The sequence below is a fragment of the Brassica napus genome, chromosome C3, assembly GCF_020379485.1.
Source record: "Brassica napus cultivar Da-Ae chromosome C3, Da-Ae, whole genome shotgun sequence".
In the NCBI taxonomy this organism is placed as follows: domain Eukaryota; kingdom Viridiplantae; phylum Streptophyta; class Magnoliopsida; order Brassicales; family Brassicaceae; genus Brassica; species Brassica napus.
The window spans coordinates 31492411-31515248 of NC_063446.1; the positions used below are offsets into that span (position 1 = coordinate 31492411).

General features: G+C 36.7%; 1 protein-coding gene and 1 long non-coding RNA gene across 2 annotated transcripts; both read right to left on the bottom strand.

Moving 5' to 3' along the window:
• Positions 1 to 13394: 13394 nt before the first annotated feature.
• LOC106363043 (receptor-like protein 6) lies at positions 13395 to 14648 on the bottom strand. The gene has a single exon (XM_013802852.1). The coding sequence runs from the start codon at positions 14646 to 14648 to the stop codon at positions 13395 to 13397; it is 1254 nt and encodes a 417-aa protein (XP_013658306.1).
• A 3350-nt stretch (positions 14649 to 17998) lies between these two features.
• On the bottom strand, positions 17999 to 19272 carry LOC106366947. The gene is made up of 4 exons (XR_001273764.3): positions 18901 to 19272; positions 18698 to 18814; positions 18490 to 18578; positions 17999 to 18393 (listed from the first exon to the last, which is right to left on the bottom strand). It is a non-coding gene; the product is annotated as an uncharacterized LOC106366947 (long non-coding RNA).
• Between the last annotated feature and the right edge of the window lie 3566 nt (positions 19273 to 22838).

Below are 22838 nucleotides of genomic sequence, written 5' to 3' on the forward strand. Positions count from 1 at the left end.
GTACTTTCAACTGAATATTAATTGTAAAATAAATTGATATAATAAATAAATTTATTTATCTCAAATATCATTGGTCAATTAGATGTAATTAATGAAAACATAAATACATTTCAATTATTTTTTTAATATGTGAAAAAAAATTTAAGTGACATTTATGATGAAACGGAAAGAGTATAATAGTAGTTTCGTTTCAAACGTTGCTATTGAATGGTCTTTTGATTTTTTTTTATCAACTTGCTATTGAATGACCTCTAAGCTTTGTTTATGGTGTTTTTCCAGCTGAATCAACGACACTTGTGTAGGATATTATTTATTTCTAGAAATTTTTGAATGTCTGATAAAGATATTTTCAAAATAATAAAATTTCCATATATTTCATATAATATCATAGATAACAGTATTATATCATTAAATTTGTATGACAATCTCGAAGAACTTTCAACTCGACAACTAGTCCACCACCTAAATAACACATTAACACTCATAAGAGATATATTTATATATATACAGTTTAAATCATGTTTCAGACATTAGTGCAAAACTGTTAGGTGAAAGAATATCAGAAAGTTTGTTCCAATTCAATCCTTTCATGTGTTTCAAATCACCTTTTAGACTAGTTGCTTGAAAGACTATGACCTAATATATTTATTTATTTATTTTATTTTTTTGACATCAAACTACGGATTCATATTGACTCTGTGAACCACTCCGGAAGATCTTGATTCATGTGAACGACAAACTACGGTTGCTTCCTGACACTGCGTGCTAGGCTATCAGCTCATGAATTTGTGTCATTGGTACATAGATAATCTCTGATCGTGTGAAACTTTCTTTCAGAGTCTTAATATCTTCCAAATAATTTGCAAATGCTGGTAATTCTTCTGGTTCCGAAACCATCTTCACCAACTGAGAACATTCCGTAGCAAACGTAACCTGAAATTGGCGTAAGTTTTTCATGCATTCCATTGCCCAGAGTAGTGCTTCTATCTCCGCATGTAGAGGAGATAGACAAGCCCGGACATTCCTTGCTCCCAACAGCCCATCAAAACCTTCTAAAGTGCTCAGCCAACCTTGCCCGGAGAAAATCTCATTCTCCCTCAATCTCATTCTCCCTCTAGGAACCATCTGTAAAGCACCATTTCCCCGAAATTGATGGGAGAGTCATAACCTCGACTTGGGATACTATCCTATTTCCGGTTAATACCTGTGCGTCAGCCCAAAGTATTGATTCTGTTTCTGCCAATTTGAGCGTTTCCCTTGGGTCCATGTCCAGATTACTAAAAACTTTATTGTTCCTTCATTTGCAAATATACCAAAGTATCCACGCAAATTGATGATCCTCCATCGGTGGAGAGACTCTCCAAAAGAGATGATCCACGTTTGTAAAAAGGGAGCTCGTTGGGAAAATAGTTGGGTTTGATGGTATCTTGGAGAAAGACCAAACCTGAAGTGCTGGAGGACATTCAAAAACACATGGTTGATCGATTCCTCATCCGCTCCACAACGTGCACAACATATGTCTCCTTGTATTCCTCGCGCTTTCAGATTCTTCTTGACTGCTATACAACCTGTAACCAATTGCCATAAAAAAATGTTTTAACTTTGGGGGGCACCGTATTTTCCAGCAGAATGCCTTCAAAGCATCAACTGATGGTCCAAACATTAAAGGTGGTTTTTCCTTGTCTGGATAAACTCGTTCTATCTGATAACCTGATTTAACCGTATACTTTCCATTGTTTGTGAAATGCCATTCATCCCTGTCCACCATCTGTGTTTTACTCAGTGGTATACTTTCTATAATTTTCACATCCTGGAGATCCATCAAAGCCCTGAGTGCTTGTGAATTCCATGTTCGCGAAGTAGAATCAATAAGAGAATCCACTGTTAGTTCTGGGTCAAAATTGTGTTGATTTTTATTTGCTGGTCTCGGGCGAGTGGTTGGGAGCCATGGATCGTTCCATACAGATTAGATGATCCTGATCCCACCCTTTTGATTAGTCTTTTTCTTACCAGAGATCTAGCAGAAACGATACTCCGCCAGCCATATGACGGAGAATAAGAGCGAATCGGTTCCAGGGGTGATGTATTCCTGTAATACCGTCCCTTGAACACTCGGAAAAATAAAGTATTTGGCTTCTCAATCAGGCGCCACAACTGTTTACCAAACATTGCTGTGTTGAAATCCGTAATATCCTTAAAACCTAGTCCTCCATCCTCCTTATCAAGACATACTTTATCCCATGATTTCCAGTGCATGCCTCTTGTCCTTCCCCCTGGACTCCACCAGAATTGTGTGACCGCGGTCGTCAGTTTTTTGGCGGTTGCCTTAGGCAGACGATAGCAAGACATCACATGGTTTGGTAATGTTGTAACCACGGATTTAATAATCACTTCCTTTCCTCCCTTTGTGAAAAACTTGAAGGTCCAACCATTAACTCTATTATTTAGTCGGTCCTGCACAAAGCTAAAAACTTGTATATTGGATCCCCCCAGATTTTCTGGAAGACCTAGATAGGATCTCATGCCTCCAAGGTTCTGGATTCCCAATATATCTCTTAACTCCTGTCTAGCTGATTCCTCAATTTTGTGCCCAAATTGAATCGAGCACTTATCGAAGTTTATAAGCTGACCTGATACAACCTCATATTCCTTTAAGATCCTAAGGATGGTTTGACATTCTTCTTTTTGAGCTTTACAGAAGAAAAGACTATCATCCGCAAAAAGCAAATGAGATATCGATGGACATGCTCTAGCTACCTTCATTCCCAATAAGTGTTTCCCTCTTTCCGCCTTTTTAATATTTTCAATTAAGGCCTCAATACACAGAATAAATAAATAAGGTAATAAAAGATCCCCTTGTCGTAAGCCCCTGTGTGGGACGATAAGACCCCGTTGTTGACCATTTAGTAGGACCTGATATTGAACCGATGATATACACTCCATCATTAATGTAATCCAATGAAGATCAAAACCCATCTTCTGTAATAGAACCTTGATAAAATCTCATTCCACTCTATCATACGCTTTACTCATATCCGTTTTAATTGCCATATATTTTCCTTGGCATGCCTTATTAGTCCTTAATCCATGAAACATTTCTTAAGCTATAAGAATATTATCAGAAATCAAAATTCCTGGCACAAATGCCGACTGGGTTTCTGATATGAGGGAAGGTAAGCATATCTTCAACCGCTGACACAAAACCTTCGAGATAATTTTATACCCAACATTACACAGGCTAATTGGCCTCAGTTCTGTCATCCTTGTAGGCCTCTCCGTCTTGGGATCATACAAATATTAGTAATATTTAACCTCGGATCCAGTATTCCAGTAACCAAAAAATTATTCACCATGTCCACTAAATCCTTCTTAATAATATGCCAGGAGCGTTGAAAGAAAAAAGCTGTCATGCCGTCCGGTCCTGATGCCTTCTCTGGGTGCATCATAAACAAGGCTTCTCTAACCTCGTTCTCCGTCGCTACTCTCAACAGTCGTTGATTCATCTGAGGAGTGATACCCGGTGTTACTTCTGTGAGGAAGTCATCAAACTCCGTTGGAGAAGTGGTAGTAAAAAACTCTTCGAAATAGTCTACTGCCACTTTTTCCACACTTGTATCCTCCGTAATCCAATTCTCCATGAAACCATTAATAATGTGAAGAAGCATAGTTTAATCAAAAGTAGAATCTATAAAAAAAAAATTATTTGAGTCTTTTGCTGTTTTGTAAATTGTAATTGGTGAGTGAACTCAAAATGCATATAGAGTTGAGAAAAAACGACTGCAATTTCACTTGAGGTTAATGGCACCCACAATGTGTTTTGATTCAATCCCCTCTTTTTTTTTGTAAGCTAAATTTTGATTACCAATCAAAAGATACAAAGTTAATACAAACTGACAAAAACAAATTATTACATAAGTATGTATATACGTCATATAAGGAATCCACAGAGATTCATGGACAAAAAGGATGGCTAACCATAAATCACAGACAACAATGAAGACAGAAAGAAAGACAACATAAGTTCTCCCATGATTGTGTCTCAGAAGCTGTGTATGTACATGAACGATGGGAGAGGGATTTGGACTGATGATTCTCAGAGACTCTAGCAGGGCTATGCAAGCCTTTGCCTTATTGGGTTCGAGTTGCGTCTTCTCTGATTTTGCGCAGATGTTTGCGTGAGTTTTCCTGCTCTGATGGCTTTAGCTGACTGTGATCCTAATGATTTTCCTGCTCAAGAGAATATTCACAGTTTGGACTTAAAAAGACAATGGATCAAAAGACAAATCGAAATCTTTCAAAGGACAAATGTGTTGCGTCTTAGTTGACTGTAACTTGTTCCATATCTAATAGCTGAGGTATTTGATTTGAGGTTTGGACAAACTCTCCAATAAAACTTAGCTATCCTAACATCTAAATTGTGGTCTGGTACCTTTATGACCAATGCAAAACTGATTCTATTATCACTATCACAATGTTGATAAGACTATTCTCTTAATGTTAAGCGTAGAGAAAGAGATCTGACCACTGTTTGGTAGAGATAACCGTTCCTTTGAAGATCTTTCTTTTGGATTGCTGTGAGATCTTGAAACAGCACCAGGTCTACTTGAGTTAACTTCAACAGCAAGATCGTCTTTAGCAAGCTTTGACCTTGCTTTGGATACCACTGGAATGCTTCCAGGTGAAGAAGAATCATTATCAGACAGAGATGGCCCTGTTGCCTTCCCACTCGAAACACCACCGGATACAAGACTTGAAGTGTTTGGCATCCTGCTTGCACTTTTCATCTGTGTTCTATGCACATTCTCACACTGCTCCATATTGTTTAAGTTTGCATCCTCTCTGGGGTTACTACTGTCAAGAAACCGATTCTCCCATGGACGAACAGCCATCCATCTCTCCAGCCAGTTCCATCCCCAGCTGTTTTTGTCAGGTTGAAATCCACTGTGCGCAGACAGCTGCCTAGTTCCTGCTTGCCACTACAGAACAGCAATTTAAACGGAAGAAAAAGAATGATTTCTTAACTAGCATAGAGGTTGTTGTGAGTAACCTGGTGAGTCAAAGCATAAGCCATAGCCCTCTCACGCTTAGCTGCAGCTTCCTGCCTCTTTACCAGCTTTGCTTGGATTTGTTCAACAGATCCAATGCTATCGCACCAGCCTTCCTGATAAGACAATGTCAACACAACAAGAACTCTCTCAACAAAAAAAAAAATTAAAAGTATTTAGACAAGTGATCATCAGTCATCACCTCTATTTCTCGAACCCGGGCTTCATCTGTTACTTGCTGTTGTAGCGTCTGCTGACCCGTTTCACATTCCAAGGAGAGACGAACACGTCTTGCACGTACACGAGCCTGGACTCTTACTAACGCTTGCATGCACCGAAGGGTTACAGCTGCTTGTTTTCTCACAACGTGTCCTCTAACAAGGGCTTGTAGTCTAACCAAACCCTTCAACGCTCGTAAAGCCCTTGTAGCCTAAGAAATGCATCGTCCAGTCCAGTCAAAGGCCATAAAGAATAGAAAATCACAACACAACAGATTATAGGACTTAACAAGGCTAAAATTGATACCAGAAAGGCTCGAAAAGCTGATTGGATGCGCGTTGCAGCCATGTGTTCCTTCCTTTGTTCTTCACAAGGTGCGGCGTATGATTGTAATGAAGTTGAAGTAGAGACTCCAGCATCTATCACACTATGGACAATTAAATCTTCAAGTCCATCTTGGAACTTCTCAGCATTAAAATCAACTGAATGCTTCCTCCCAAACCGGCTCTTGGTAGCAATCTTCACCTTCATCAGTTGAACAAACATATAATGAAAACATACAAAAAAAAAAAAAATGAAAGCTGTAACCAACATTTGATAAAGAGATTCTCTAGTCATTTACATTATCATCCTTCTTTGAAGACTTTGACTTATCAGACTTGGTGAAACCAACCAATGCTTTAATCCATCTCCCTGAAGCACCCATTGCATCAATGAGAACACCAAACCTGCAAAACTGCAGCTGAATTATACAAAAAAGAAACAACCTTCCTATTTTGGGTCAAAGCAAAAAAAACAAGGAAACTCAATTGGGTCGCTAAATGCTTCAGACAATGTTTTTTGTTTGACCAAAACTCTTCAGACAATTTTTGGATCCCAGAGGAACACTAAATCAAACAGCTGTCTAAAGCAAAAGAATAAGCAAAATTTGCAATAAAATTTTCAAGTTGAGAAACAGAGAGAGAGAGAGAGAGAGAGAGAGAGGGTAAGCAAAGTTAGAAACTTTACCGGCGGGGAAGGAAAGATCAGCAGCCGATGAGATCTCCGAGGAGGGTGTGAAAGTGAGTGATCTTCAGTCTCACTGACCGTCTTTCTTGCCTACTTTCTCTGTCTCTCTCGAAACAGTCTCATGGATTATTACAGATAGGAATTGACTAGCTGAAATTTGATTTTTTTTTTTTTTATCGTTTCGTTTCCCTCTCCATAGATACGAATGAGTGAATGATTGGATAGATTGCACGCCGTCAGGGTGCTAAATTTGCGCCGTGTGACCTGAACATGCTGAACTTAAAATGATATATATCATTGACCCAAAAACCCCAAACATTCATTATGATAAACCATTTTCTTAGTTAAAAATTTTTGTTAACACAAGAAATAGAAGAAAACAAAACTCAACAGAAGAAAGAAGGATGCATAACCTCAAACAAAAGATACAAAAACTAGATCGAACCTTAGCTACTTTATTTAATGTTTTCCAGTGAACAAACATAGTATTTATTTTCGGAGAGGTTGTACGTTTTAGGTTTCATCGCTGACATCTCTCATTGTTGGGCTCACTAGAATTCCATTTAGTTATCCTCCTTCGTCTTCCCTCGAACGTCCCGAATTTTCTGAATCAAAAATTTAAGAAGGATGAGAAAAAAATTCATGGAAAGTACCTAGGAGACGTTGTTGAGTGTTCTGCGTCTATGATCGTTGATGCCGAACACCTTGAAAAACAAATGCGATTGGCAGCTGCAATCCAGTTCAAGACTTCTTCTTCTTCTTCGTCCTCAAGCGGCGGCGGGTCATCATGGCCAACTACTCCTCCACACTCGACGTCGAGAGGAGCACCACAGAGTCGGGTATTATCTTCAAAACCAGAAACTTTCTGCGTTTTAAACAGTGTGCTCTGCGGAATCATGCTTGTTGTATGCAACTCTTACGGTGGATAGGCTTGTGAGGCGGATGAGGAATTTGGCCTGAGAGCTTGTTATGCGATAAGTCTAGCGACTCGAGGTGAGTCAGATTCCCCAGAGATGAAGGGATGTTGCCTGTGAATCCGTTGCTTGATAAGGTACATGAAGAAATCTGTCGGTAAGGTTCCCGTGAAGGCATTATTCGTTACAACTCATTGGAGTGGAGGAAGACTACTTTTAGCTTTGGCAATGCCTTTAACCCAGAAGGGAAAAGTATCGTTGATTCTGTTGTACTCGATCCAGGTTTACAACTTCTAAACAAGAGCAATCAGAGAGAGATCTTGGAAGCTGCCGTTGAGAAATATGTCTGCTAGTTTTCCACCGAGGTGATTACCACCAAGGTTTAAAGCTGAAAGAGACCTCTTGATGAGAGCATTGAGGCAATGTGGAACAGACAAGTTGTTGTTTGATAGATCTACAGCTTCTAGAGAAGTCATATCACATATTGATAAAAGTTATTTTTATCCAGAGCTATCACTTGCATCTGCCTTTTTGAGAGTTCTTTTGGGAATTGTATGAAACCGCTCAACATGTTGTTGTTGATAGCAACCAACGTCAGTTTTGGCATTTTCCATAACCAGCTGGGCACGACACCTTTGATGTAAGGAAACCACCCTTTGATAGTGTTTAGCACTAGCCCAAGACCGTAATATCCGAGAACCCGAAAGAACCAAAAGAATTTCTAAGTATGAAGAATAATATGGAAGAACACTCAAAAGATTTAGAGAACTTTGAGTATAACACTCTTTCTTTAAGAAAAACTTTCTTATTTTTACACTTGTTCAACTTCTTGTGTTATGTTACAAATGAGAGAGGAGAGAGCTATTTATAGGCTCCAAAAGTACAAAATATCTTACAAACCTTATCTTAATCTCTAGAACTCTCTACCATAATATCTAGATTTTTTCTACTAATACTTATCCAAAAGAGATCTCTAGAACACTTGAGGACGTGATGATTTTTTATGATTTTTCTAGAAAGATTCTAGAACCTTAACTTAACTTTGGGTTTAGCCAAATAAGATTATTGGAACCCATAATTAAGGATAGCCCAAAATCATGTTTAACTTCAATACTCCCCCTTAAACTTGATTTTGTCCACCATTCCGAGCTTTGAGCGGAGTATCTCGAACTGACCTTTTGGTAATGACTTGGTGAAGATATCAACAATGTTGTCCTCGCTTCGAATCTCCAATGCTTCAATTGTTCCATCAAGCACCTTCTCTCTTATGAAATGATGTTCCAATTCAATGTGCTTCGTTCTTCCATGGAACATTGGATTATTGGCCAGCTTGATAGCACTTTGATTATCTCCATAGATGGTAGTCGATTTATTGATTGGCTCAAACAAGTCTTCAAAGAGTCTTCGAAGCCATGTACATTCTTGGGCTGCGAGTGTTGAAGCTTTATACTCTGCTTCGGTAGTAGACAAAGACACCGTTGCTTGTTTCTTGCTGCACCATGAAATGCTTGTGTCTCCACACAAGAACACAAAACCCAAAGTCGATTTTCGATCATCTAAATCTCCACCAAAGTCAGCATCTGTGAAACCATGAAGAGAAACCTTGGCATTATACCTGTACATCAGTCCCAAGCCAAGTGTTGTCTTCACATACTTCAATATCTTCTTTGCTGCTTCTAGATGTGGATTCCTTGGTTCCTGCATAAACCGGCTTACAAGACCAACCGCAAAGGCAATATCTGGTCTTGTAATTGTTAAGTATAAAAGACTTCCAACAAGAGAGCGATAAGGTCGAGGATTGGCTAACAAGGATCCTTCATCGCATTTGAGCCTTATGTTAGTATCCAGTGGAGTAGAACGTACCTTTCCTTGGTGTACTCCAAACCTGTAAACAATAATTTTTGCATAACCTTGTTGACCGATGAATATTCCATCCTTTACCCTCTCGACCTCTAGACCAAGAAAGTGATTCAGCTCGCCTAACTTCTTCATTTCAAACCTCACCGACATATCTTCTTGTAGACGAGCAATTTCAGCATCGTCATTTCCAGTAATGATCATATCATCCACGTAGAGGAGAACTACTACATGAACTCTTCCACTTCTCTTGAAGAATAGGCTTGGATCAGCACTTGATGCCATATACCCGCAAAACTGAAGAAATTGAGCAAGCTTTCCATACCAAGCTCGTGGAGCTTGTTTTAACCCGTACAAGGCCTTCTTTAGCTTGCACACATGGTTAGGATACTCTTGTGATTCAAAACCAGGTGGTTGCTCCATAAAAATTTCCTTATCAAGCTCACCATAGAGAAAAGCATTCTTCACATCTAACTGCCATAATTTCCATCTAAAGCTTGCAGCTAGTGATAAGAGTGAGCGTACCGTAGTCATCTTTGCTACTGGGCTGAAGGTCTCATCATAATCTTCTCCGTACTTCTGAGAGAATCCTCGAGCAACCAACCTTGCTTTGTATCTATCAATGCTCCCATCTGCTTTTCGCTTTAGTCGATACACCCATTTACAAGAAACAGGCTGAGCATCCTTGGGTTTCGGAACCAAATTACAAGTTTCATTTTTCATGAGAGCATTAATCTCCTCCTTCATTGCGGTCATCCATTCCTCAACTCCTTTTGCTTCTTCATAAGATGATGGTTCATCTTCATCTAGAGGAGCTGCAAAGTAACAAGAGTAAGTGGTGACGAACCTTTCATCTCTGAACCGAGCGGGTTTGACAATGTTCCTTTTTGGTCGTTGATTGGCGACAGAATCATGATCATGATCCTTTTCTTCATATTGGTCAACGCTCCCCCTTTCACCTTGAGTCTCTTTTTCAAAGCTTTCATTATTACTTGGAACTTCAATAATTTGTTCATCAGTCTTGGAGGAACCTGTACCATTTTGCTCAGCCAAGACTTGAGGTGTTCCATAGTAGGATGAAACTTCGTCAAAGACAACATCACGAGACACTGTGTATTTATGTGTCTCTGGATCCATGCACCTCCAGCCCTTCTGTTGTTCATCGTAACCGACAAAGATACACTTCTTAGCCTTTGCTTCCAACTTTGTTCTTTGAGAGTCGAACACATGGACGTAGCAGACTGATCCAAATATCCTGAGATGCTTCACTGTTGGCTTCTTCCCGTGAATCATCTCGTAAGGCGACTTCATATTGTTTGGACTGAGTGGCATCCGGTTGATGACATAAGCTGCACATCTCATGCCTTCTGCCCATAAAGCCTTAGGCAAATTCTTGTCATGTAGCCAGCTTCTGCACGTCTCGGTTAGATATCTAATCTTTCTTTCTGCTACTCCATTTTGTTGAGGTGTATACGGGCATGTATATTCTCTCTTAATACCATTCTTTTGGCAAAAAGAGAGGAACTCCTTTGACATGAATTCTCCTTCATTATCCGTCCTTAGAGTCTTTAGCTTCCAACCAAACTCTCCTTCCACAGTAACCTTGAATTCTTGAAATCTTTGAAATACTTCTGATTTTTCCTTCACAAAGTATACCCAAGTGTACCGTGAGAAATCATCTACGAACAGCAACATGTAGCGAAACCCGGAATAGGAGGATGTTCTTGTTGGACCCATCAAATCACTATGGACCTTCTCCAATGGACCGCTGCATCTTGAGGTTGAATGATCAAATGGAAGTCTATGTGACTTTCCGTATTGACAACCTTCACAAATTTTTCCTCCATCTTGAATCTTCAATTTTGGAAGCCCATGAACCAAATCTTTATTCACCATGACCTTAAGCTTGGTCATATTTATATGGCCAAGTCTAGCATGCCAGATGGAAGCATTGTCATTCGTACTCATCTTCTCCACATAGGCATGTGAGGCCGATAAAACATATAAATCTTTGACGCGTGCTCCAGTGTGAACAACATCCGCCTTTAATTCTTTAATATTCCTTAAGAACTTAACGTCTCTTGGGCCAAATAGAACATAGTTACCTGAGTCAACCGCATTCACCACCGAAAGAAGATTCTTCTTTACTCCAGGGACATGGTACACATTCTTGAGGGTGATCGGTTCCTCATCATCTCCTTTAATGACAACAGTCCCTTCCTTCTCAACTCGATGGATTGAATTATCAGCGGTAATAATGGCTTCTTTTCCGTCATGACGTTGAAGACTAGAAAATAACTTCTCATCTCCGGTAATATGATGGCTACAACCCGAGTCTACAATCCAATCATTTCTCAAGTTCTTAGTTGTGGGTGTACCTGGATGTGTAGCCTCCACCGTGAAACATTTCCCCCATTCTTCGTCTTCCGTATGACTTTTTGACACCACCATATTTGTTTCCTTCAACTTGACTCGACAATCCCTTTTGAAATGCCCAAGCTTTCCACACCGGTAGCACTTGAATTTTTTCTTATCCATAGAAGATCTTTCACTTTCATCATTGTGTCTTGAACCTCCATCTTTGTTTTTCGCCTTGAAGCTTTGTTGTCTCCGAGCTACAAAGGCGCTTCCCGAGTCATCATTAATTTTGACTCCTGACATTTGCATGGCTAATGACTCTTGCGAAGCTAGCAAATTTTCAAACTCTTCCAAGGAAGGTTGTGTAGCCCATCCTTGAACCGAAGTCACAAACGGTGTATATTCAGGCCGTAGACCTCGAATGATAGACCGCTTCAACCGTGCTTCAGAAATTGACTCCTTCGGATTTAGAGTATTAATCTCAGAGCATAGGTTCTTTACCTTAATAAAAAACTCCGAGATTGAAGACTCCCCCTGCTTCGCATTCGCAAGCTCATTCTCTAATAATTGTAGCTTAGCCTCATTCTTCTTGTTGAACAATTGATCTAAAGCTTGCCAAATGGAACTAGCGGAAGTACACCTTGAGACATGCTCAAATATGCTTGAAGATATGGACCTCTTCAAAGCAAACTCCGCCTTGGCATTCTTCCGTGTCCACTCCTTTGTCGCTTCCGGGGTTGCAGCATTTCCCCTTGGTGGTGTTGTGTTGTTACCACCGACGACATCCCATAAGTCCTCACTCACCAGGTATGACTCCATGCATGACTTCCATAACCGGAAGTTAGATTGGTTTAGGATTTCCATTCCTAATCCAACAACACGACCCGTTGCTTCCATACTTAGAATAGACCCGAGCTCTCTTTTAAAAAAACGATCTTGATGAGCACAAGATTAGCTTGGCTCTGATACCATGTAAGGAAACCACCCTTTGATAGTGTTTAGCACTAGCCCAAGACCGTAATACCCGAGAACCCGAAAGAACCAAGAGAATTTCTAAGTATGAAGAATAATATGGAAGAACTCTCAAAAGATTTAGAGAACTTTGAGTAGAACACTCTTTCTTTAAGAAAAACTTTCTTATTTTTACACTTGTTCAACTTCTTGTGTTATGTTACAAATGAGAGAGGAGAGAGCTATTTATAGGCTCCAAAAGTACAAAATATCTTACAAACCTTATCTTAATCTCTAGAACTCTCTACCATAATATCTAGATTTTTTCTACTAATACTTATCCAAAAGAGATCTCTAGAACACTTGAGGAGGTGATGATTTTTTATGATTTTTCTAGAAAGATTCTAGAACCTTAACTTAACTTTGGGTTTAGCCAAATAAGATTATTGGAACCCATAATTAAGGATAGCTCAAAATCATGTTTAACTTCGATATTTGATTCCGTTGTTAGAAAGGTTTATGATGCTCATGTATTGTTGGGTTCTTATGAACTCTGGAAATCTTGTGATACCACAGTCTGACATTTCCAACCTGTTCAGTTGTGATGAAAGAATGGAAACTGAACTCATGTTTCTGGGCGAAACATGGTTGCCTGAAAGACCCAATGTAGTCAACGACTTGAGATGCGAGGATAAAAGTATATTCAAATCAATCGTAGTGGTGGCGTTTAAGTGAGATAGGAAAAGAACTTTGAGCAACTTGAGATGCCAAAAGATACCAAAGTCAAATGGTTCTTGGGTTTTGAAATAAGTAAGATCAAGATACACAAGGTTGACAAATTTGGTTTGGATATGGATCTAGGGATTGGCCCTGGTTATTATTCACTAAAATAGTCTCAAGAGAAGGAATGGTGAAAAGAGTAGATGGGATTGGCCCTGTCAAATCGTTTTGGGAGAGATCCAACTCTCGTAACTTAGACATTGAAGATATATTCCCAATCTCAAGAGGGCCACTGAGCTGGTTATTATACACATAAATTTTCTCAAGAGAAGGAATGGTGAAGAGGGTAGATGGGATTTGTCCCAACAAAGAAGTTTAAACTTGCGTCAAAGTACTCCAAGTTGGACAGTGAATTGATGTTTGGAGGAAGCGTGCCTGTGAACTCGTTATTTCCCACGTCTACATAGGTCAGTCGGTTCAGATTCTGGATTGAAGATGGGATTTCACCAGCAAAGTTATTAGAAGAAAGGGAGAGAGTGTTGAGATAAGAAAGGTTTCCGATTGAAGAAGGAAGGGATCCACTTAGTTTACTAGAAGAGAGGATCAGAGAGGTGAGATGAGAAAGACTTACAATTGAAATTGGAATCTTTCCTGTGATGTTAGAATCTTGAATTTTCAAAACATTCAGGTGTTTAAGGTTGCCAATGGAGTCTGGTATGTTACCTGAAAGAGATGTTTCAGAGAGGTCCAGATATACAAGAACAAGAGAGTTACTTCCATTGAGTTCTGGGAGATAGGATTCTAGATATGGATTGGTACTCAAATCAATGGATTTAATAGCAGGACTCAGAAGAGCATTCAAAGGAAGTCTTCCAAATAAGTGGCATTTATGAAGGTGGATTGATCTTAGAGAGGTCAGGTTTGAGATCATCTGAGGAATTTCTGGGGAAATGTTTACATAGCTCATATAAAGGTGTCTAAGCTTTGTTAAGTTCTGAGCAAGTTGAACAAGAAAGGGTTTCTCTATAAACAAGGGACGACTTTGAGAGAGGTTAAAACAAGAAGAAAGGCCGAGAGACACCAACTTGGTAAGATGAAGATTCTCAGGTGGAATCTGACCAGAAAACCAAGAGTGGGAGAGGTTAAGTCTTCTTAACCCCATGAGTTTATTGAAGCCAGACGGAATTGGAGACGCATTGAAATCGTTGTAAGCAAGGTTGAGATCTTGGAGATGTCGCAGTCCAAAAAGACTGCTATTGGGTTTGAAATGACCATGGAGGCAGCTGAAAGTAAGGTCTACCCCAATCACCACACCAGAGGTAACATCGCATGTGATACCATCCCAATAACAACAGTCGCTGCTGTTTGCCCATGAATTTACATCGACAGGAACCAGGTAATCATATATAAACTCGTCAAGAAACTCAGGAGGGTTGCGAAGCTCAAACTCACTCTTGAACTCGAGAAGTGCGTCCCTTTGGTCGGGACGACAATATGTAAGAGAAGCACAAGTGTATAAAAAACTTGAAATAGAAGAAAAGAGCAGAAAAAGGCTCATTGAGTTGGTTGCTATCATCCTTTATCAGTATCAGTGTGTGTGTGTGTGTGTTTTGTAGTAAGTGGTGAGATCGTTCTGTAAACCTTAGTCCCTATATATACAGACACAACATGCATTGTTCATTTAGTAGTATGAGCACATCCTGCCGCAGTCGGTGACATTTTAGACATAGGTTTTCATTGTCATTCGCAATTTTACAAAAAAGCAAACAGTATTACTGTATTACTTTTAATGGTTCAACACATTATTTCCTTTCGAGTATGCAAACTTTGGTATAAGAATGATATTAAAGAAAGATATTATAAGTCATCAACGTTGGACAGTTAAAGTTAATACAGCTTTGGATTTTTCATAAAGTAGAGACGAGGATATTGTTGTTAAGATGCAAAACAAGAACAAACTCGTTGTGCTGTTCTTCTTTCATATAGTTTTGGGAAAGTGGCAATGGTTGCCTATTTACATATGGGTGTGATTGACATAACATCTCTCTTTTTTTTTTTTTTGTTTACATAACATCTTTCTCAATGACTTAATTTATCTTTATAATATACTTCATTTTTTAATTAAAATAAATTTTATTTATCTCCCTAAACCGGGCGTCATTACAGTAAGCTTATACACGAAATCAAGCAAAATCGGTACAACCACAAGATTTAGTAGATTAGACTCATCGGACACACATCCAAACTTACAATATACTTTTGGTGCAACTGGTGGGCCAACGGTCATTTTTCCAGAAGCAAAGACAGAGACTACTAAATTGGCATTACACCGATTCATAACAAAACCATTTACTTCGATTCATAGCAGTTGACGTTGAAACATGAAAACGAATTCAGACCAGCGCATTTAAAATGAAAAGCAGTCACCTAATGTATGGGGCTTATTTGTTCTTCTTTCATATAGTTTGGGAAAGTGGCAATGGTTGCCTCTTTACATATAGGTGTGATTGACATAACATCTTTCTAAGTGGCTAGTGAGATCTTTGCATTTGCCATTAATTTATGACTAGACTTTGACCCGTGTGTTTTTTGGTTTGTAATGTCAAATATTTATTATTGTTTAGCAGTTTGTTATAAATTTGTATATGTGTGAATAATTTGTGACCTTGATAATAGTGTATTCTATGTTGATTAAAAATTGAAGTGGTAATTTACATTAGTTATTGAATGTTTGTTCACATCATTAGGTTTGTATATATAAGTACTAGTGGTATTCCGGCGCTACGCGCCGGTTTCGTATGTTTTATTCTCTAATGAATTCAAAATTATTAGTTTTTATCCATTTGATAGTAGCGATGGGTTTGTATATTTTATTTTCTAGTGAGTTCAAATTTTTTTATTTATCAATTTGATAGTGATTAGTGATAGTAGTATATTATTTTGTCTTGAAGTTGCTTTGGTCAAAGAAGAATTGCATAAATGTTTTCACTCATCGATTCAATACAAATAGAATAAATAACTGATGGTTTCACCAAAATAAATATATTTGAACTTAAAACATAAAGTAAACTTGATATTCCAATTAGAAAACATGTAAATGTATGTGTTTTTTTTTTTATTATCTTGTTTGGACGAAGATAACAAATTATTTCATCTTTTTAAAGTAGGAACAATCCTCACATGCGCTGTCCATGTCATATGTCATGGTGTTGCAATCTGATAGGGGCTTCATTGCGGACATATTGGTTAAATACTTTGTTTTAAAAATATTTTGAATCCAATAAGTGAATTCTTAATCATGGTCCAACATTGTTCGGATCTGAATTGACTTAATACATCAATACGTAAAACAATTTGCATGTAGTTCAATTTTTTTTTGTCTTTTAAGAAAAAAAAAACAAATGGACTGCATGTAGTTCCCATCCATTATATATTTGTTTTTTTTATCCGGTTCTTTTTTTTCCTTGTCTAATACTCCTCCGTTTTTGAATAAGTGTCACTTTGACACTTTTCACACAGACTAAAAAATAGCGGAAATATATGTAAGTTGTTATTAATTACATCTTTTTGACCAATAATATTTGAGATAAATAAAATTATTTATAAAACCAATGCAGTTTGCAACTAATTTTTAGCTGAAAGTAAATATAATTTGCATTGGAATTGTAGAATGACATTTTTTTGTGTAAGAAAAAAAAAGTTAGAATGACACTTATTATGAAACAGGGGGGGTAAATGATTTTGTTACAAATAATTAATTTTAAATACTTTTTGTTTTAATTCTATTTTACTCACAATTTAATAATACAAAAAATATTGACTATTTTGTTCTCTTTTTATTTTCATCATATAATTTTACAATTTTAATTGTAACATATATTATGTAAATAGTTTTTTAGTTTATATATGTAAAACAAAGGAAGAAATATGTATTTCTTAATTGTTAATGATGTATTTTATATTTTGATTTTAAAATTGAAGTAACATGGCTTTAAAAGATGTATTCTCTGGAGGGAAGTTTTAGAAAATGGATTGATGAGAAATATATTATGTTGTGTTCCTGTGTGATGATTTTTGTACATTTTGGTTAAATGTTTTATGTTTAATGTATGTGTTGTTATATCAATGGTTGCGTTGGTGATTCATTTGTTATGTGTGATGTGTATAGTTTTATTTGTTATTTGAATAAAAAAATTGATATTGGGGGTCCATATTATATTCGTATATTCAGTTTTGTTGTACTGTGGTCCAATCTTGTGTGGGGTTTAGTGCCCCTTTTTTGGTTGGGGATAATAAGGGAGGTTTGATTTTGTTGTGCTAAGAAGCTATTTCAGGGAGCGTGATGTCTTAATACTTTCTTTCAGGGAAACGTTTCTGGTGATTGAGCATGACCTCGCCTATGTAAAATTTATGTTGAAGTAGATTGTAGGTTCGTTGCGGCTAGAAGTTGTAGTTTCTTGGTTTTATTTGGGAAAGCTTTGTTGTTATATTTGTTTTTCTAGACATTTTAGTTCATGGGTAGTGGACGATAGTAAGATAGAGTTGTAGTTGTTTAGGAGGTTGTGTGTTGATATGAATTTCAGGTTTAGTAAATCTTAATGTAACGTTGCCACTTGGGAGCTTGGTTTTAATCATGAAAGGCAAATGCCGGATGGTTGCCTTGGAGTTTTAAATGCACGTCGTCCTTTTTTTTCAGGGTGCATATGCAGGTTGTGAATCTTGAAGAATCATAGTCCTGATTAGATTCAAAATTTTGAGGAAGCGAAATCAGCAACATGCGTTACTGGCAAAAGTTTTTTGTATTCCCATATGACATGCTGCAAAGAACAGTTGAATGATTTCTCTACAATTTAAAAAACATCATGTTGACTTGCTTATCCTAAAACAACAGGTGCATTAAAAGAGAGCAACAAAAAGAACATTCACTACTCAAAGAAACCCAATATTTAAGAAAATGATGACAAACAAACCCAATATTTTTAAAATGTATCCATGTTTGTATAACTCTATTGATTCTCAAAGAAGGCAAATTACATGCCCCGACAACAAAAACCAAAACCGTAATCTTTCTAATCTGCTAGTGCTTCTGCACTAAGGCAATGAGACTGATGTACAAACAACACAACATATACTTACTCTTTTTCCCCTTCTTATTTTCTTTAAAAGCCGTTTTAATTGCGGTTTTAGCCAGGGATGATGGATTTAGTGCACTCTATGGGATAATAGATTGTCTGATCTTGAAAACTGTTCAAGCCGTTCCAAGGGCACGCGCGCATGCTTGAAGCCCTGCGTTTTTCACCTCTGATGTCTTTGCTCCATACCTACAAAATCATATTAATAACACTAATCATCCGATCAATATAACACTGAACACACCAATGGATTTTGTATTATATTTAAAAAAAAAAGTTACTTACATTTGATCACAAATTTCAATAGTCATGATAGGTTGAAGATGTTTTCATAACGTTCCTTCCTGCTACTTCAACAGCATCACAAACCTAGCCTGTCACACAAAACAGAGTTCAGGTTCAAGATGGATATAATATTAGTAGGATAATATTACGAATCCATCAAGTGTTGCAAGAACCATTTCTCCAAGAAGAAGATGAAAGAGTTTCTCACCGACCGTGCTATTAACCACTGAGCTCGAGAAGAAACCATATACTTTTATAACCTATAACCCCAGAGAGCAGCACTCCATTCGCCACTTCCTTTGTCATCTTCGTCATCTTCCTCGCTCTGTTATAACTTATAACCCAATCAGCTAGATACAAAATATAATTTTACAAACATATTTATAAAGAGAAAAAGACACAAGATTGTACCTTATGAGACATTTCAGAGTTGCATGGCTAACTTCTCTCTCCTCTGATTAAGACAACTTCCGTTTGTTTCTCCACTTGATTTTGAGAAATAAGACACAAGATTGCACCTTTCGTATTCCTATTTGACATGCTAAACTTACAGGGAGAAGCCGAAACTGTGAGTTTCCTTTGCAGCATGAAGATGTTATATATAAGACATCGACGGTTTACAGAGAAGGTGGAGAATCTTAATTGAATAAATTGAGATGGAGTGAGTGGGAGGGGAGGTGGAGCGTAATTTAGTGATTGGATTGATGGTGGAGCTAAAGAGACGGGAAAAGGTTACAGATTTTTCTATTGGAAACCATGAACACCTGAATGTTTACGGCGCTGACTATTTAGCTTGACCACGAAGACGCTAAGACAGCCCTAGAAGATATGTCGGGCCGGGATTCTTGTATAATGATGGGCCCAAACAATGAATTCAAATGGAACTTAAAGCCTTTGAAACACAATTTAATTCATTTAAGAAATAAAGAATGAGGAGCACACGTGGAAAAAAAACGCAAATGCTCTGGTGTGCGACACGTGGCGCCAAACGCCCATCTCTCCAGAGTGACGTGGCAGCAGGAGGTGAGAGAAAACCACGTTTTATTATTATAGATAAAACCAATTAGAATAAATATTAATATGTTTTTGTTCATTAAACTGTATTGGAAAATTAATTGTAAAGCGTGATTAGCAAGTTTATACTCCCTCCATTTCATAAAGTTACATATTCTAGAGAAAAAAAAATTGTTTCAAAAAGATCTATTTTTTACATTTTCAATGCATGTTTTATTAACTAATTGCAAATTTTTTTAAAAAAATAATTGTACTTATTGGATTTTTATTGGCTTAAAATTAAGGAAAAAATGTTTTATTAAAATGTGTGAAAAATCTAAAATATGTAACATTTTGAAATGGATGGCGTATATTATTGTTATTAATATGTAGCTTTAATTTAGGGACTTGTCATAGTCAATGATTTTAGGACTCTCAAACGTTTTAATTTTAGCATATCGATAGAAAATCTGATATTCTTGTTTTAATGCTTTGTCCAACTAAATCGTTAGGAAATCTATAGTCATTTATTTTTCTGTTTGTAAAAGATAAATTTCGAAACATATTTATTTACAATTATTATATACTAAACCAAATGAATTTAAAATTTTATCTTATTCATGTTACACATATATTTCGGTTTAGTGATGTTCTAGTACATTAAAATTACTATAGTTATGCTATAGTTCTAGTTTTTATTGTTAATTCAGTTAGATGTTGGAACTTGATTAAACAATATTGGTTTAATAATATATAAATCAATTTATGCATATATTGAGATCAGTGTGATACTTGCACTGGTCGACATTCCGGTTTACTTATGTTCTCGTTAATTAAATTTCGAGGTTATGCAATAGTGCTGGTTTTTAATGTTAATTCAATTTAGATGTTGGCACTTGATTAAACAATATTGGTTTACTAATATATATAACCCAGTTTATGCATACCTGAGATTGTAGTGCCACGAAAGATCAAACCCATTTATGGTTTGAGAAATAGAAATACAAATGAAATTATTGTGTAATCGAATCTTAATGGCCTTGTTATTCGGTTTTGTAAAATGGCATGAAAGCCTAACAATATATTTAGTTAAGTTGTAGAGATAATATCAGTGGCAAATGTTGTAAATACTAAGATGAAGTAAGGACAATTTTTTATTTGTACTTCAGTTTTAATAGATTAGATGATTAATTCAATTTAGATGTTGGCACTTGATTAAACAATATTGGTTTACTAATATATATAACCCAGTTTATGCATAACTAAGATTGTAGTGCCACGAAAGATCAAACCCATTTATGGTTTGAGAAATAGAAATACAAATGAAATTATTGTGTAATCAAATCTTAATGGCCTTGTTATTCGGTTTTGTAAAATGGCATGAAAGCCTAACAATATAATTAGTTAAGTTGTAGAGATAATATCAGTGGCAAATGTTGTAAATACTAAGATGAAATAAGGACAATTTTTTATTTGTACTTCAGTTTTAATAGATTAGATGATTAATTCAATTTAGATGTTGGCACTTGATTAAACAATATTGGTTTACTAATATATATAACCCAGTTTATGCATAACTAAGATTGTAGTGCCACGAAAGATCAAACCCATTTATGGTTTGAAAAATAGAAATACAAATGAAATTATTGTGTAATCAAATCTTAATGGCCTTGTTATTCGGTTTTGTAAAATGGCATGAAAGCCTAACAATATAATTAGTTAAGTTGTAGAGATAATATCGGGAAAATGGTTCATTCCCCTATGAACTAGTTGTTCCCGGTTTTTTCACACACGAACTTTTAAGCCTTGCCAAAAACCACATGAACAACGTAAAAATAATTTATTCTCCTATGAACTAGTTGTTTCCGGCTATTTCACACACAAACTTTAAAGTCATGCCAAAAAACACATGAACAATTCTATTTTTTGAATTACATACACAAACTATCAACTTTAAACTAATTCTCCTAAAACCGTAAATGGTGTTGTTTAAACGTTAACTTGGTATATGACAGGTAGATAGTCGGTTTCATTTAGGTTGATAAAAATAGAATACTATGTCGTTTTGTTTTTCTTCTTTTTGTCAACTGCTCTTCTTCTTCAGAAATTGTTTTACTCTTCATCATCAATTGAGGATAAAAAAATTTATTTTGCATTTTCGAATTATATGACATAGTAACTGGTTTGGTAGATATTTTCGAGTTATATGACTTAAAGCATATAAAGAGATCATATGACATTAATTTCTGGATTGAAGAGAATATATAAATCCCGCAGGACCGGAACCTGAGAGTAACATCCGCTTACGGAACCTGAGAGTAACATCCGCTTACGGAACCAATCAAGCGTCCTAGACTACGCCAATTTTATAGTTCCTTGTGACAATATATGGAGATCGGTAAGTTAGTATTTGCTGCTCTTCTTTCTTTAAACCGTCTCTCCACCTATCATAAACCAAGTTAACGTTTAAATAACACCGTTACGGTTTTAGGGGAATTACTTTAAAATCGATAGTTTGTTCATGTGGTTTTTGGCATGGCTTAAAAGTTTATGTGTGAAATAGCCGGGAACAACTAGTTCATAGGGAAATAAGTCATTTTTCCATTGTTCATATGGTTTTTGGCATGACTTAAAAGTTCATGTGTGAAAAAGCCGGGAACAACTAGTTCATAGGGGAATAAGCTATTTTCCCAGATAATATCAGTGGCAAAGGTTGTAAATACTAAGATGAAGTAAGGACAATTTTTTATTTATACTTCAGTTTTAATAGATTAGATACGACTTTTTCTTCATGCTGCATTGTTCTTAGTTTTTTATTTTTCTTTGGTTTCGGAGTACTAACTCCTACGGTCCTACCAGTTTTAATTTCCAGCGAAACTCGGACTTTGGTTTCCGGTTTTGATAAGTACTTTTCTCATAACTTTTGAATGCTCCTTTCTGAGCCACAGAGACTGGCTTAAAATTGCTAAATGCAGATTAAATACGCGCAATGCGCAATTATTACCCACAAAGCCACAACAACTCTAGCTTTCTTCTTTGCAATTTAAAAGAGAAAGACTTGAACCTCCTCAATATATATATACTGTAGTGCAGTTGGTGTTTTAACTTTTATCTCTAATGGCTCAACCTAGAAATCGCGAGTGAAATTTTCACATAATCAATGACAACAGACTAGAATGGCAGGTTACACTTTAGTAATGCTCATAATATATAGCACCAATTCTAAATAACAAAAGGCGATACCTTGACTCACACTAATTGATGATCATGAAGAAAACAAATTTTATAGAAACACATTTCAAGAACAATCAATCCATCATTGTTAAACTGGAATTCTTATCAGTTGCTAATAAACT